The following is a 16,800-nucleotide window of genomic DNA, read 5'->3' as shown; positions in this document are numbered from 1 at the left end:
GTGAGCACACAGCATGTGGGTGAGGAGGCTATAAATCCTTGGCACCAGCATCAACTTCTGTGCTCCTTGGCCTGATATGGAAGGGACACTGCACACCAGACAGAACCCACTGGTCGTAGTGTGGCCAGGATACCGGGGACATGCAGAACCTTGGGTTGTTACTCTTCTCTTTGTTTTAATTAAAATTTATTGGGACACCTGGTGGCTCAGCCGGTTAAGTGTCCGACTTCGACACAGGTCATGATCTTACAGTTCATGAGTACAAGCCCTGCATTGGGCTCTGTGCTGACAGCTCAGAACCTGGAGCCTGCTTTGGATTCTGTGTCTCCGTGTCTATTAGCCCCTCCCCTGCCCGCTCGCAGTCTGTCTGTCTCTCTCTCCCCCCCCCTCAAAAATAAATAAAGCATTAAAAAAATTAAAATTTATTGATTAAAATTAGAATCATTGCAAAATTTAAGAATTATGAACTCTTTCCTGTAGGTTGCTCATGTTACATACTGCATTTTTCCCATATGTGTGAACATGTGTTCTACCTATATAGAACATAATTTTTGCTTTATCCATAAAACTCCTGAAAGAACAAGAGTCTTAACAATAGAATGTCTGAGGTATTTGGTTTTTTTTTTTTTTAAATTTTTATCTTTTTAGTGCACTTTTAGATTTACAGAAAAAATTAGGAGGTAGAGAATTTCCATATATTCCCTTGCACACACTTAACTCTGTTATTTAGTATCTTGTATTCATGTGATATATTTGTTATAATTGATCAATCAATATTGACACCTTATTATTAACTAAAGTCCATAGTTTACATTAAGGTTCACTCCTGTTGTACATTCTGTGGGTTTCAACAAATGTATAATGACATGTATCTACGATCATACACAAGTTTCAGGGCCCTAACATCCTCTGTGCTCCACCTGTTTATTCCCTTCTTCCCCAGATCTCTGCAATCACTGGTCTTTTCACTGTCTCCATAGTTTTGCCTTTTCCAGAAGGTCACATAGGTGGAATAATTCAGAATGTAGCTATTTCAGATTCATTTCTTTCACTTAGCAATGTACATTTAATGTTCCTCTGTGTCTTTTTGTGGCTTACTAGCTCATTTATTTTTCCTGCCATGAGTAATATACCATTGTATGAATGTACCACACAGTATTTATTTATACATTCACCTATCAAAGGACATCTTCGTTGCTTCCAAGTTTTGGCAATTATGAATAAAGCTGTTATAAACATTGTGTGTAGGTTTTTGGTGAAAGAATAGACAAATCAATTCAACAGAATAGAAAGCTCAGAAATAGTGTCAAACAAATATAACCAACTGGTCTTTAACAAAAGAGTAAAGGCAGTTCAGTGGAGAAAGAATAGTCATTTCAACAAATGGTCCTGGAACAACGGGACATCCTCATACCAAAAAATGAATCTAGATGCAGACCTTACACCTTCTACAAAATTAACTCAAAATGGGTCATAGACCTAAGTGTAAAACACAAAACTATAAAACTCGTAGAGGATAACGTAGGAGAAAATCTAGATGACCTTGGGTTTGATGGTAACTTTTTGGATATTCCACCAAAAAACACAATCCATGAAAGAAAATAATTGATAAGTTGGACTTCATTAAAATTAAAAACTTACGCTCTGTTAAAGGCACTGTTAAAAGAATGAAAGACAAGCCACAAACTCGGAGAAAATCTTTGCAAAACACATACCTGATAAAGAACTGGTATCCAGAATATACAAAGAACTCTTAACACTCGACAAGAAAAAAACAACCTGAACCAAAAAAAGGGGTGGGGAGAAATCTGAACAGATTCCTCACCAAAGAAGATATACAGGTGGCAGATAAGTATATGAAGATGCTTATCATTAGGTATCATCAGGAAACTACAAATTAAAATGAGATACCACTGTACACATATTAGAATGGCTAAAATCACAAACAGTGGCAGCCCGAAATGCTGGCTAGGGAACACAAGAATGCTCATTCATTGCTGGTGGGAATGCAGAATGGTACAATCCCTTTATAAGCATTTTGGCTTTTTTTTTTTTTTAAGTAAATATTTTCTGGGGTGCCTGGGTGCCTCAGTTGGTTAAGTGTCCAACTTTAGCTCAGGTCATGATCTCAAGGCTCATGGGTTCAAGCCCCATATCGGGCTCTCTGTTACCAGTGTGGAGCCTGCTTCAGTTCCTCTGTCCCCCTCTTCTCTGCCCTTCTCGCTCTCTCTCTCTCTCCCTCTTTCTCTCTCTCCCTCTCTCTCTCTGTCTCTCTCTCTCTCCCTCTCCCTCTCCCTCCCCCCCCTCTGTCCTCTCTCTCTCCCCTCTCTTCCCCCTCTTCCCCAAAAATAAACATTGGGGGCACCTGGGTGGCTCAGTGGGTTAAGCATCTGACCTCAGCCCCGGTCATGACTTCACTGCTCGTGGGTTCAAGCCCTGCATCGGGCTCTGTGCTGAGAGCTCAGAGCCCGGACCTGCTTCGGATTCTGTGTCTCCCTGTCTGTCTACTCCTCCCCTATTCTCTTTCTCTGTCTCTCAAAAATAAACAAACATTTTAAAAATAAACATTAAAAAAATACATTTTTTAAGTAAACATTTTCTTACCTTATGATCCATCAGTTAGTTGTCCTCCTTATAAATACTTACCCAAATTAATTGAAAAGTTTCTATTCACATGAATATCTGAGTTTTAATCCTGGCTTTGCCATTTGTTTTTTATCTTTATTTATTTTTACATTAAAAACATCTAAGGAATTTTAAAATTAAAAATAATTGAGATACAGTTGACATAAAGTGTAATATTAGTTTTAGGTATACAGTGTAGTGATATGTGTAGATTTTGCATAATGATCTAGTTTAGTTAACATCCATCACCACATAGTTACATGCTTAACTTTTAAAAATTTTTTTAAATTTTTTATTTTGAGAGAGAGTGCACACGAACTCGGTGGGCCCAGGCAGAGAGAGGAAAGAATCCCAAGCAGGCTCTGCACTGACAGAACAGCCAGGTACTAGGCTCGAACTCATAAATCATGAGATCATGACCTGACCTGAAGAGTTGGACACTTAACTGACTGAGCCACCCAGGCACCCCTAAAAAAAATTTTTCTTTAAACAAATATGTTTTCCATGCCTATTATGTGCCACGCAGCATTCCAGGTGTAGATAATATAATGAAAAAAGTAGACCTTACAAGCTAATAGGGGGAGACCGTATATATGATTAAGTGGCTTGAAGAACCAAGCACAAGGGAATGGAAAGTGTTAAAGGCATTAGGAGGGAAGCTTTTCTGAGGGACTATCATTACAACAGAAACCAAATAAGTGAATCACTCTACATGATTTGCAAATTTTCAAGCCAAATGTGGCTATGCAAAGCTTGCTTTTTTTTTTTTTTAATAATTTTATTTTATTATTGAGAGACAGAGCATGAGCATGGGAGGGGTGGAGAGAGAGGGAGACCCAGAATCTGAAGCAGGCTCCAAGCTCTGAGCTGTCAACAGAGCCCAGTGTGGGGCTCGAACTCACAAATCACGATATCATGACCTGAGCCGAAGTTGGATGCTTAACCGACCAAGCCACCCAGGCGCCCAAAAGCTTGCTTTTTAAAAATTGGATTGCTGGGGCACCTGGGTGTCTCAGTCAGTTAAGCATCCGACTTTGGCTCAGGTCATGATATCGTGGTTTGTGAGTTCGAGCCCTGAATCGGGCTTTGTGCTGACAGCTCCTAGAGCCTGAAACCTGCTTCAGATTCTGGGTCTCCCTCTTTCTCTGCCCCTCCCCTCCTCACGCTCTGTCTCTCTGTCTTTCAAAAATAAATAAATGTTTTGAAAAATTAAAAAAAATAAAAATTGCATTGTGGACATGTTAAGCATATATAAAAAGTAAATAGACGCTCCCATGTAACTATTTTCTATGGCAAATCTTGTGTCATAGGTACACCACCTATTTTTTCCCCTCCCATATTATTTTGAAGTAATTTCTAGATACTTTATTCATAAATATTATATTTAGTATGCTTGACATATAATGATGCCCTTACTAGGAAAAAAAAAAAAAAAAGATAATTCCATAATGTCCTAAAAATCTACACTTTGTTCAAATTTATAATGTGTCAAAAATGACTTTGTTTTATTTGAGTCAAGGTCCAAATAAGGTCCACACATTGAAAATGCTGGTATGTCTTTTAGTATTTTTAATTTTCCCCTTGATTTCCTTAATTCTTTTCTTTCTTTTTTTTTTTTTTTTGGTAATTTATTTACAGAAGAAAGCCTTTTAAATTGACAGTCTGATTACATTCTGATATTGTAGTTAAGTATAGTTTTCGGTTTCCTATATTTACATAAGTGTAAATGTTGCAGATAAAGACTTCATTGATGGGTTTTGAATTTTGGGTTCTTTTTGGTAAGGTGACATCATAGATAGGGTTATATACTTCCATCTGATACCCATAATGTCTGGATCCATTAATTCATTAGGAGTTATAAACACTGGTATTCTGATATTATTTCTACTTCCATATTAGCTAAAATATAAAGCACAACTTTCCCTTGACCACTCTTTGAATGCCTAGCAGTATATAGGTAATGGATTTTATAGCAGAAGCAGCATAAGGGCTTGTTTCTCCTCCTTTGTTTAGCAGTTTTTATAGTAATGAGTTGGTTCACTGGTTTCATCCATTGATGACCAGTTCACTTTTTAAAGAATCCTTGCAAACTAATGGCTTTAAATATATTTAATATGGTTTACTCCATTGCAGTTAATCTTTTTTAATGTGCATATTGTTTCATCTTTGGCCATTTGGAGTCTCTTTAAATTGGCTTTTAAAAAGTTCTTTTGACATGGCCCCACTTCCTTGATTTCTGATTTTTCAAATATTCTATGCTCATCTTGTACAGTTTTTATTTTCTGTCTCAGTGTGGAATTGGTCAGGTCAGCATGGAACCTGGTTCCTTTTAGTGGTAGATGATATTTTAAGTAGCATAGGGGTGTTCATTGGTCCTGGATTGGTCATTGTTTCTAGGCCTTCAGTGGGCAGAACCAAAAAAAAATATGAAATTGGTCATTTTGATACATGCAGTTCAGATTCAGAACTGTAAGGCTTTTATATGATGTCTCTGCATCTCCCTTCTCCTATGCCAGGAGTCCTGGTTTTTAGACACTACTAAAGTTCACTTTAAGTTGTGTTAAGAAGTGGGTAGGGGTGCCTGAGTAGCTCAACTGGTGGAGTGTCTGACTTTGGCTCAGGTCCTGATTTCATGGTCTGTGGGTTCGTGACCTGCGTCGGGACCTGTACTGACAGCTCAGAGCCTGAAGCCTGCTTCGGATTCTGTGTTTCCCTCTCTCTCTGCCCCTTTCCCACTTACACTCTCTTTCTCTCTCTCAAAAATAAACATTAAAAAAAAAAAAAAGTGGGTTAAGCTAGGAGACGCCACCAGTTGGCAGAGTGAAGTGAACCCAAAGAAAATAGTCCATGCTAAGGTATATGTAGGACCACTTCTAGCTCTGGCCTTTCCCAAAGAGGGCTGTCTTGTGCCACTCATCTGCTTCAGATATGTTTGAGGGCAGGGAAGCTTATCTTACTGCTAATGGGCCACAAAATAGAAGAGTAACGGCAGCCTGAAAGGTATGGGAGTGCACTTATGGACTTAGAGGACCAGCTTTGGCAAGAGCAGAGAAGAGGAGTGTGTTGGGCAGAATATTTCTTTACCTACTTCTGGGAGGTGGCATCCTTACTGCCTGCCTAGAGAATCCTGAAACTCCTGCAGGAGAATGCTGTTTCACCAGGGCCTCGGTGCCTGGCGCATAAACACTGGTACATTGACTGTTGAATGAACACATGATAGGGGCTTAGTGATCAACCCAAGTGTCATCTGCCATTGGTGTAGACCTGGCTGCACAGGGCTTTTCATCAAACATTGTCCTTTGCCCCTGCCCAGTTGTCAGTTTGCTTATGAACCAGCATCTTAAGGTACAACCTGCCCTGTGGGGGAACCCTAAAATAGCTCTGAATATCATTCTCTCCTTTATCTAGACAGGGGATGAGAATGAGCCTGCTTTTTAGAGGTGGAAAATATGAGTAGTTTTGCAAGGACATACATACCAGTTGTTTGGGCCCTTCACACCTTTGAAAATATGATGAAAGCTCTATACCCTCTTTCTAGAGAAGTATGCATATATGCAGAGTTTGATTTATAGTTTTGGGGTTTTCACTATATTCTTTTGCCCAATTTTAATCTTGGATTAGAGGAAGAATTAATGTCAGGTAAGAATCCTATAGAGCAGTGGTTCTCAGGAACTTATTAGAAATGCACATTATTAGGTCCCAACCCAGAAACTTGGGTTGAGACCCAGGCATTTGTGTTTTAACAAGCTCCCAGGTGATTCTGCCGTTCCCTAGGGAGATTTTTCTGGTAAACTTATACTCCTATGTGGTCCTTGTGCCTCCCACTTCCCATCCTGCACCTCTGAGGGCCCTTCTGCCATCGTCTTGTTGTAGCAGTACTCTATTCCTCCTAGGCTATGTCCTGCCCAGCCACGTGACTGAGGAGATGCTGTGGGAGTGCAAGCAGCTCGGGGCTCACTCCCCTTCCACCCTGCTGACCACCCTCATGTTCTTTAACACCAAGTAAGTGTTCTAGAAGCTCCATGCTTAGCCACTGCTGGCATCTGCCCAGTGAAGAGGGTGAAAACTATCCAGATAGACATAGGAATTCCTGTGACACAGATTTGAGAGCCTTTAGGCTACTGAAAGCCTTCGACCCCATTTGGCTACATTTGTATGGTGACCAGTGAGGCAGACAGCTTTGCCAGACCCCTGCCATCAGTCTTGATATGGTTCCTCCACTAGACAGTGTTTTTGGGTGTGGGCCTGCCCAGATCCTGGGAGTGTGCGCATCGGCTCCTCCAAGACACTGATGGCAGAGGGTAAGTCATGGTCTCCTCCTGGCACCCTTCCCTTTGCCTTGCTTTCACTTGTGGTGCAGATACTTCCTGTTGAAGACAGTGGACCAGCACATGAAGCTGGCCTTCTCCAAGGTTTTGCGACAGACAAAGAAGAACCCCTCTAATCCTAAGGATAAAAGCACGAGTATTCGGTACCTGAAGGCACTTGGGATACACCAGACTGGCCAGAAAGGTAGGGGCTACAGAAACAGGTGCAATTTATCCTGCCCTGCTCTTGTGCCCGGGGGCTAGTGATTAGTGAGAAGGTTGGGATTTGCTGGACAAGAGTTCTCCATTCCCTTCTCCCCAGCCAGAAACTTCAAACTCTTCTAGAAGCAGAGATGCCCAAGAAATTATTGCTGCTTGTTCCTTTCATACTTTCCCTTCATGCCTCACACCCTTTTTCCTCTCAGTAAGTCTAGTTGGGATGGCTAGAAGCCTAAGGTTCCTGATCTGGGCCTGAACTAAAGCAGTCTGATTCCATGTCTCAGGTGCTGGGGGTGTGTTTTGTAGTTACAGATGACATGTATGCAGAGCAGACGGAAAATCCAGAGAATCCACTGAGATGTCCCATCAAGCTCTACGATTTCTACCTCTTTAAATGGTGAGGAAGCTTTATGGTGGCCGGGGGACTGTGTGTGTGTGCGTGTGTGCACTGTACCTGTGTACAAAGGCATTCTTTAGCCCCAAACCGAGAGTAAATACACACTTCCGAAATAGAGAAGCAACCTTACTGCAGCATGTGGAATGACCAGCATTGTAATTTTATATGGTCCCCTGTCTTGGAGAAGGGAAGGAAGGTAAAGGGAGGAAAGTACAGAGAGGCGGTTTCCATCACAGAGCATAGCCTAACATCTTCCTGTCCTTGACCTTTGTCACTAGCAACATCAATCTAGAAGGCATTCGTTTCCTTTGCTTTTGTTCTCTTGCCCGTGCAGTTTCACATGTCATCTTTACAGCGTTGCTAGAATTATCTTTCTGTGTTCTAGATCTTAACATGTTACTTAGATTAAAACCTTCAGTGGTTTTAGTTTATTATATAGAGAAAGAGTAATCCTAATGTTGCCAGCAAGGCCTTTCATACACTTCCCTTGCTAATCTCATGTCCATGTAGCTCTTGACTCTCTAGCCATGGTGGCTTCTCTCCACTCAAGCACATCATGCTCTCCATACCCCCAGGCCTCAACATAGAAATTTTCCCTGTTGGGTAGGCCTCCCCCACCCCGCATTGGGCCCTCTATATTTGGCTAGTTGGCTCCTATCCATCCCTCTTCTCAGAGCAGCTTTATTAGGGTAGTATTTCCAGATTCCCTACCTTTTCTTCTGTGCTCTTTCCTTTGTAGCATTTATCACTGATTTTCATTTTGTGTGTATTTATGTAACTGTTTGTTGACTGTCTCTCTTAATCTATAAGCTCTATAAGATGGGGAGTCTTGAATTTTACTCATTTCTTGAACACCAGCTCCTAGTGAAGACCTGGCACACAGTGGCCCTTTGATAAATCTTGAGTGGATGGGTGAATGTTAACTGTTTAGATGGTGACATGTGCTATTAAGTATAGCAAAACATTGAAGGGATAGAGTGTGAGCCCAAGTAAGAGTCCCCCAGCATCTTAGCCAAGCTGAGAAGGCAGATAGAGTGAGTCCCTTAGGTAAAATTTAGGAATTGTCAATGGATTGGGTAGAGAAAAAAAACATGGGCAAAGACTTGGAGATGTAGGTGGTGAAATTGGTTCCAAGTGGGATGTAGTTGGACTCAAGTAGATGAACCCCTGCATCCTTAGGCATATGGTTAGTTAGAGATATGGGAAGTAGACTATTACTGGCATTTGCAGTAGCCCCAAAGGAAGTCCTAGAGATATGTATGTTGGCTGCATGGAATTCAGTAGCTATGACACCATACCTCCATGAGCTGTTGTCTTCCCAACTTTTGCAGACAGCATCTGTCCAATAGATTCCAATGTGGGAGGGTTGAGACTATTGTGGTTTTACCCAGCTTTTACTGATATATTTTTCAGCCCCCAGAGTGTGAAAGGCCGGAATGACACCTTTTATCTGACGCCCGAGCCAGTGGTGGCCCCCAATAGCCCAATCTGGTACTCGGTCCAGCCTATCAGCAGAGAGCAGATGGGACAGATGCTGACTCGGATCCTGGTGATACGAGAAATTCAGGAGGCCATTGCAGTGGCCAACGCAAGCACCATGCACTGAGATGCCTAATCCATGGTGCAAGGGAGATGATCCAGGAAAAAAAATGGACAGACTTTCACACTAAAGAAGAGGCCTCCATTTTTTCTTTTTTTTTATTGGTGTAGTTATGAAGCCTTTCAGACTGCTTCTGTTTAAAATGTAAAAGGAAACTTTGCCTCCTGTGCGTCCCCGTAAATCTGCAGCAGATTCCTCAGCCCATGGGGTCGCTGGGTTTCCTGAATGCCAGATGTCCTAGAAAGTGGCTGGCTGGCTTTTTCTTTTTTGTCTTGGGCCTGGGGAAAGGGCTTGGACTGCTAGGAGAAATGTGGCCGTTCCCTTACTCCAGAAAGATGGAATTAGTGATGGATGGACCCTCCAGGGAATCTCCCCAGCTGGCTTCCACTCTTGACTGGCAGACGTCGCTGACCACAGGGGAGCCACGGTCTTTTTCTTTCTTCATGCTCAGACATAAACCTAGCATCCTAATGGAAGGAAAATGAGGGGAACTTCAATTATGGTTTATTAAAGACAATTTCTATTACACCCTCCTTTATGACAAGTGACATTTTAGATGTTAAAGTAAAAACTTTTCCATGCTTTTTTTTTTTTTTTTTTTTGGCCTAACATTGAGGCCTTAAACCTGAGGCTCCTGTGCCTGATGGAATTCTTGTAACATACACTTGTGTATCATATAAAGATACCACTCTGTTTCTCTTATGTATTCTTAATCTAGTTGTTTATTAAGAATGACAAGCACGTCTTTTCAACATGCTAGTGAACATCGCCTCTTTATTTGGGAGGATCCTGGCGGGCCAGTGGAAGCAAAGCTTTGCCTGCTAATTGAATGGGTCAAGGTCCTGCGGGAGGGGGCTGCCACGGGAACACCCAACTCTATAGCTACAAGCCCCAGGGCGTCCGAGGGCGTGCTGTGCGCATGCGCTCCTTCGATAGCCCCGCCCGGGAGGCGCATAGGCTCCGCCTGCTCGCACTGCGTCCTGACGTCAGTGACGTACAGGGCGGAATGACGATATCGGCGGGTTTATATTGGCGCGGCCCAGACGGCTGAGGCCTCTGCGGCGCGGTCTTCGGACACACGCGGCTTTGCCTGGTGCTGGCTATGGCCGACTACCTGATTAGCGGGGGCACGTCCTACGTGCCAGACGACGGGCTTACGGCACAGCAGCTGTTCAACTGCGGGGATGGCCTCACCTACAAGTGCGGGCCTACCAGGCTCACCTGGGCGAGGAGAGGGGTGGCGCGCTGCGGTGGGAGGCCGGGTGGGGTTTTCCACTGGACCGGCTTGGACTCGGGCTTGGGGGCAGGTTGCGGAAAGTCCCCCACCATCCCTGGGGTTCTGTTTGGTGTATCTAATGTGGGGCGGAATGGAGGAGGCATCTTGGCAGTGCTTGGGATTTCAGGCCAGAAGCTCCATTCTGTCGGCACATGGAGTTGTCAGTGTGCCAGGGTCTCTGATGACAGCTAGGTGGCAGAAAAGGTCCCCTATTTACATCTCCACCTTGTGATTTTGTCTTCCCTTACTATGACACGGGCTAGGTCAGTGCCCTCTAGGCCCAAATGCCTTTGACATGATCTGTGGGGATGGAATCTTAAACTGCCCTAAACCTGAGCCTTACTCCCAATTCATTCCCCTTCCCCATAGTGACTTTCTTATTCTCCCCGGGTACATCGACTTCACTGCAGACCAGGTGGTGAGTATGGCCAGAAATTGGGTCCTGAACCTCAAGTTTGGTAAGGTACTTCTTTGCCCTGGTCTCTCAGCTACCATACCAAATTGGGCTTGGGGGTGGAGTCTATAGAATAGTCTGATTGGGATGCATGTCATGCAAGGCACCTGATTTATGGGACCTGCCACCACACTGAGGCATATGAGGTGTTTTCCCACATTACCTGGCTGTATCTCCTCAGGACCTGACTTCTGCTCTGACCAAAAAGATCACTCTGAAGACCCCACTGGTTTCCTCCCCCATGGACACAGTCACAGAGGCTGGCATGGCCATAGCAATGGCGGTGAGCATGACGGGGTGTAAGGACAGCAGCAGGGGCCTCACACTCTTCCCCAAAAGCATACAGAGTCATGCCACTTATTAAGTGTATTTTTGAGAGAACGAGTGGGGAAGGGGCAGAGACAGAGGGGTCATAAAATCCAAAGTGGGCTCCCTGCTGACAGCAGAGAGCTCTACACAGTGCTCAAACCTGTCAACCCGCGAGATCATGACCTGAGCTGAAGTCAGATGCTTCACCAGCTGAGCCACCCAGGCGCCCCTCTTTGTCACTTTTTCACAGTCTTCTGTTTATTGTGCAGCTTACAGGTGGTATTGGCTTCATCCACCACAACTGTACACCGGAATTCCAAGCCAACGAAGTTCGGAAAGTGAAGGTCAGAAGGGCAAGGATAGTGGTCAAGAACTCCTGGGAATCGCATTGAGGTGGAGTGGGGTGGGAGTGGGGAATGTATTCTCCTGATCTTTTTCCCCACTTTGGGGTTCAGTTCCTGAGAATAGGAGACCCTTTGTCCTTAGGCAACAGAAGAGGACCAGGTGGACAGTACCTACAGCCCACCCATGTTTCCCATCCCTGAATTTGAGTTGTGATTTGGTTCTCTGGCACTGCCAGAGGGGGAAGTTTGCACAGACCCTGGGCTTCAGACTGGTAAAGGTGGTTCAGAAGTGTTTTTTTCTCGCCATCTCTTCCAGAAATATGAGCAGGGATTCATCACAGACCCTGTGGTCCTCAGCCCCAAGGATCGAGTGCGGGATGTGTTTGAAGCCAAAGCCCGGCATGGTTTCTGTGGTATCCCAATCACCGATACTGGACGGATGGGAAGCCGCCTGGTGGGCATCATTTCCTCAAGGGACATTGATTTTCTCAAGGAGGAGGAGCATAACCGGCTTTTGGAAGAGGTAGGTGCTATTGACTAAGCAAGGCCAAGCTCTAGTGGCCAAGGCTTAAGACACTAGAATGGCATCATTTGCCTGAATGGCATCTCGGGGGGCCTCTGCAGTCCAGGAAAGATGAATGCCCAGCCAAGTTACTGATCCCTTCATGGGGTTCCTGGATCTCTTCCCCACCAGAGGCTCTCAAGGTACCCAAATGTTTGCTACTCCCAATGTGCAGGTCATGCTCAAGGATCAGTTTCAACCTCCTCTTCTAACGTTCTTGTCATTGCTCTGGCATGGCTCTTCTTTCTCCACTATGTAACAGGAGGCTCTGTGTACCATGTTCTTTCTACTGAATTTTCATTCCTGCCACTATATTGCTGCACAGACTGTCGGGTTCACTTGAGGAGGGTAGTTTGGGTACAAATGTGTGATTGTGGTCATCTTTGGAACCTCCCTCTTGTATTAGGCCAGGGTCTGTTGGGAGGTCTGGTCTCTGGCCCTTTCTCACAGACCCCCTCACTGCTAGATCATGACAAAGAGGGAAGACTTGGTGGTAGCTCCTGCAGGCGTCACATTGAAGGAAGCAAACGAAATACTGCAGCGCAGCAAGAAAGGTGAGTGCTAGAGGTGGGAAGGTTCTGGAACCAAAGACCAGGGTTCTGATTTATGTATTTACCCTACTTCCAGGAAAGTTACCCATTGTAAATGAAGATGATGAACTGGTAGCCATCATTGCCCGGACAGACCTGAAGAAGAATCGGGATTACCCACTGGCCTCCAAAGATGCCAAGAAGCAGCTGCTATGTGGAGCAGCCATTGGCACTCATGAAGATGACAAGTATCGGCTGGACTTGCTAGCCCAGGCTGGTGTGGACGTAGTGGTTTTGGTGAGCTATTGCACAGGCAGGGTGGGGGGTGGTAGGGGCAGCTGTAATACCAGTCTCACTGGGACTTTCTCCCTGTCCCAGGACTCTTCCCAGGGAAACTCAATCTTCCAGATCAACATGATCAAGTACATCAAAGAGAAATACCCCAGTCTCCAAGTTATTGGAGGCAATGGTGAGGCAAGACTGGGCACTGAAGGATGTGGGGCAAGAGTAGGGGAGCTAAGCTCCCACTTAGACCTTCACACAAGCTTTTCCCTGTTGCAGTGGTCACAGCTGCTCAGGCCAAGAACCTCATTGATGCTGGCGTAGATGCCCTGCGGGTGGGCATGGGCAGTGGCTCCATCTGCATTACCCAGGAAGGTAGGAAATGCTTCACCAGGGCCCTCAGAGATCCTGGCGTCAGCAGGGTCCTTAGTCCCAGATGGCCTGGAGCCAAGCGTTCTTGCGAGAACTATATGGAGTCTTCCAATAGGGGCAGCCCCAGGGCCAGATGGGCCCCTTGGATGGGTGACATGCTGGAAGACGAGCTCATCATTCCTCACCTGCCACTCCCTCCCACCCCCAATCCTCGCCCAGCCTGGCCTCCTTGCTCCTGCTCTGCACCCTCTCTAAACTCTGGTCTGTTTGTTTTATTTAGTGGCTCCCAAGATCCCTCCAGACATAAAGTCCCACAGCCCCAAATGCCCTTCTACTGTCACGGGCTGCTATAGTAAGTCCAGCCCGGCCCACTGGCCCGGCCCAGCTGCCCACTGCCCGGCTGCTTGGTTGACTGTAGCTGTAGCTCCCGGGGTTTGTGGTGCTGATGGGTGGGCAGGGCAAACTGAATGACAGACCATGGTTTTGGGGGCTGCTGGAGAACACAGTTCCCTCCTCTTCCCGGGGTGCTCATAAGGCAGGACCTCCTTCCCCAGGTAGGCCCTAGTCTGCCCACAATGCGTACAGTAGGCACAGCTCATGGACCAGCAAAGCCACTCTTTGTTCCACATGACCACTGCCCTCATCTTGCCCGAGGTGCCAACCACACAGGAAGGGGTGGGCCTCTGGGTTACTAACTGCACGGTGAACCCCTACCTCCACTTGATACCAGTTGGGTGGGGCTTTTCCCGGCTGCTGACTGCATGTGCCTGAGGCTGCCCTGGGCCATGCACACATGCACGTGCACATGCAGGATTGAGTGGAGGCCGTCACAGCTGTTTGTACTGTTCAAGGCAGATGGGGCAGCAGCCATCCCAGACATGACTCTTTCTTGGCCAAGCTGCAGTCTTGGTGCAGCTGTAGCTGAGAGCTCCTAGGTGCTGAGTTATGGCCACAGGGCCCCTTGTCTATCCCCATTAATTCCATCCACCCATCTATTCCTCTCAATAGTGCTGGCCTGCGGGAGGCCCCAAGCAACAGCAGTGTACAAGGTGTCAGAATATGCACGGCGCTTTGGTGTTCCTGTTATTGCTGATGGAGGAATCCAAAATGTGGGCCACATCGCGAAAGCCCTGGCCCTTGGGGCCTCCACAGGTGAGGCCCAGAACCTAGGGAGTCTGGTGGGATTCCTTCCCTAATGCCACTCAAGAGTCTGCCCCCAGCACTCCTCTCTCTCCATAGTTATGATGGGCTCCCTCTTGGCTGCTACTACTGAGGCCCCTGGCGAGTACTTCTTCTCCGATGGAATCCGGCTAAAGAAATATCGTGGTATGGGTTCTCTTGATGCTATGGACAAGCATCTCAGCAGCCAGAACCGATATTTCAGGTGGGACAGGAAGGTCGGTTATCCTGTGCTGACAGCCTTGTACTGACAGCCTAATCTATGTTTTGACCTTGCCTGTGTTGTTCTGCCTCTTCCTATAGTGAAGCTGACAAAATCAAGGTGGCTCAGGGGGTGTCTGGGGCTGTGCAGGACAAAGGGTCCATCCACAAATTTGTCCCCTACCTGATCGCTGGCATCCAGCACTCCTGCCAAGACATTGGTGCCAAGAGTCTGACCCAAGTCCGGTAAGCTTGGGAGCTGGAACATGGGTAGAGGGGCTGGTTGAGGGCCAGCTACTCACACCTGACATCTGTCCCTCTTCAGAGCCATGATGTATTCTGGAGAACTCAAGTTTGAGAAGAGAACATCTTCAGCTCAGGTGGAAGGTGGTGTCCACAGCCTCCATTCGTAAGTGACCGGCCCTTTTGTACCCATCTAAGTTTGAGGCAGAGGTTTCTGCTGTGCCTTCCTCCTGCCCCACCTCACAGCTTGTTATTCTGCTTACAGGTATGAGAAGAGGCTTTTCTGAAAAAGGCATATGGCATACTCCCTTGGTTTTTCAATAAAAGTTTGGGGAAAAAAAAGCAGTGTCTTATCTTTGAGGTCGACAGCTGTGGCTCTGCAGCTGTCACTATCACAGATGCACACAAACACAACACTCTCATTTACGGGGAAAAAGCCTCAGATGCTAAGGTCAGGATACTTCTTGGATCTGAAAGGAGGAACTAGTTCTTGATTCAAAAAGTCCCTCCTGAGGCTGCTCACAAGATGAGTCTGGCCAGCTCTGGCTCAGAAGAATGCAGTCTCACATTATGGCTGCTTAGGACAGGTCATGGAACAGTCCATGGGAGCTTTGGACTGGCACCCACAGGGCCTCCTGCTTGGCCACATGGGACTAGGTTGAGATCCACAAATGTATTCCTTAACCTGAGTCTCCACGGGACCTTGGGGAGAAAGCACTGAGGTTCTCCTCAAATATGCACGTGAGCAAGTAGTTAAATTTGCAGTTTGGAACAGGTGCCTATATGCTTCCTACCTCTGAAGAGATAAGCAGCCTAGATAAAAAGGTGATCCCTTGTGTTTTTTTTTGCAACCTATCCCCCCCAAAAGCCCAATGAGCCAAGTAGCTCCTCACCAGCGGTACACTAGAACAAAATGGAAGATGTGGATTAAATTATTAACTTGCTGGCAAGAAAGACAAGTGTTACAATGCCAAAGGGGAGGGGCTAGTGAAAGCGCTGGAAACCCCTGCGCACTGCAAAAGCGCCACTGCCCTCCTGGACAGGTTAGGTCAGTTCCTGGCGGCTCATTCTGCAGGTTGTGCCAAAGTTGTGAGCACAGTCCCTCCAGGTGGAGGGATAAGGGCGGCTCCTGTCACTCGGCCTTCATGACACAGGAAGTTGAAAGTGGCACAGGCATTGGGCTGCAAAGAGAAAGCCTGCATCAGCTTGGCTAGGGATAAGCCCTGGGCCCTGCTCAGCACTCCCAAGTGGCAGGACTTACCGTGTCCTGCACTTCCACGGCGATGCCCCGCTGCCTCATGGCTTGCATCACCTGGGGTTGCAGCCGTTCAGTTCGGTCTCCAGTGCCCACCACAACAATCTCTAGGGAAAGAGCCATGATTAAGCCACGGCGGGTCGGTTGGGGGGCTAGAGCGGGGTGGTTTGCTGGGGCTGGAAGCACCTCAACCGTCCTACCTATTCTCGGCTCCAGCAACCAGAAGAGAGAGAAGCTTTCTTCGGTGATGTCCTGGTGAGTTCCTACCTGTGTTGGGAGGAGGCAAATTACGTACAAGTTTGCGCAGTTTTCCCCACAGAGCCCTTACCTGCTCCACAAAGGGGCAAAGGAAAAGCCAAGTTTGTCAGGGACAGAATCAGGGGACAGGGCTGGGACTCTGGCCCTCTACTTCCTCACTGCTCACGTTCCACTGCACCACCGAGTGCGGGAGCAGCGCGCAGGGCCCAAACACACGATTGCCGTTGACCATGAAGCCGCGGTTGCTGTAGCTGTCGATATACATGAATTGCGGGGACTCGCGTTGCAGCAGAGAGATGTGCGTCCGCTGATACAGCTCATCGTCAGCTGGCGTGAGCCGATGCCCTCGCCTTGGGGTCCTGCAGAGGGGTATGCTCAGGTTCTAGG

At 46.5% G+C, this 16,800-nt stretch overlaps 3 protein-coding genes across 7 annotated transcripts in view; 2 read left to right on the top strand and 1 right to left on the bottom strand.

The window, feature by feature from the left end:
- Positions 1-9,900, top strand: part of QRICH1 (glutamine rich 1) — a 52,461-nt gene extending 42,561 nt beyond the window's left edge. For all 4 annotated transcript variants that reach the window (XM_077777182.1, XM_077777179.1, XM_077777180.1 and 1 more), the window contains 4 exons: positions 6,519-6,627; positions 6,986-7,137; positions 7,458-7,548; positions 8,962-9,900. In XM_077777182.1, the coding sequence (XP_077633308.1) occupies positions 6,519-6,627; positions 6,986-7,137; positions 7,458-7,548; positions 8,962-9,154 (545 nt within the window). In that variant the 3' untranslated portion in view covers positions 9,155-9,900. The remainder of the gene's footprint in view (positions 1-6,518; positions 6,628-6,985; positions 7,138-7,457; positions 7,549-8,961) is intronic.
- A 271-nt stretch (positions 9,901-10,171) lies between these two features.
- On the top strand, positions 10,172-15,242 carry IMPDH2 (inosine monophosphate dehydrogenase 2). 2 transcript variants are annotated; one of them, XM_077777183.1, is made up of 15 exons: positions 10,172-10,348; positions 10,794-10,842; positions 11,060-11,161; positions 11,457-11,531; positions 11,848-12,054; positions 12,560-12,647; positions 12,721-12,920; positions 13,002-13,092; positions 13,185-13,280; positions 13,558-13,629; positions 14,286-14,429; positions 14,517-14,661; positions 14,760-14,903; positions 14,983-15,066; positions 15,166-15,242. In XM_077777183.1, the coding sequence occupies exons 1-15, from the start codon at positions 10,251-10,253 to the stop codon at positions 15,185-15,187; spliced, it is 1,617 nt and encodes a 538-aa protein (XP_077633309.1). In that variant the 5' UTR covers positions 10,172-10,250; the 3' UTR covers positions 15,188-15,242. The 2 variants fall into 2 exon arrangements, with proteins under 2 accessions (XP_077633309.1, XP_077633310.1); XM_077777184.1 differs by lacking the exon at positions 13,558-13,629 and having other exon boundaries at positions 10,174-10,348.
- A 574-nt stretch (positions 15,243-15,816) lies between these two features.
- The window catches only part of NDUFAF3 (NADH:ubiquinone oxidoreductase complex assembly factor 3), a 1,561-nt gene continuing 577 nt past the window's right edge, over positions 15,817-16,800 (bottom strand). The window contains exons 2-5 of the mRNA XM_077777361.1: positions 16,580-16,772; positions 16,356-16,422; positions 16,162-16,262; positions 15,817-16,081 (exon numbers count right to left, since the gene is read on the bottom strand). Of these exons, the coding sequence (XP_077633487.1) occupies positions 15,965-16,081; positions 16,162-16,262; positions 16,356-16,422; positions 16,580-16,772 (478 nt within the window). The 3' untranslated portion in view covers positions 15,817-15,964. The remainder of the gene's footprint in view (positions 16,082-16,161; positions 16,263-16,355; positions 16,423-16,579; positions 16,773-16,800) is intronic.

This window comes from Crocuta crocuta, unplaced genomic scaffold (assembly GCF_008692635.1).
Source record: "Crocuta crocuta isolate KB4526 unplaced genomic scaffold, BGI_CrCroc_1.0 scaffold77, whole genome shotgun sequence".
In the NCBI taxonomy this organism is placed as follows: Eukaryota; Metazoa; Chordata; class Mammalia; order Carnivora; family Hyaenidae; genus Crocuta; species Crocuta crocuta.
This window is presented reverse-complemented; position numbering and strand designations above follow the sequence as displayed.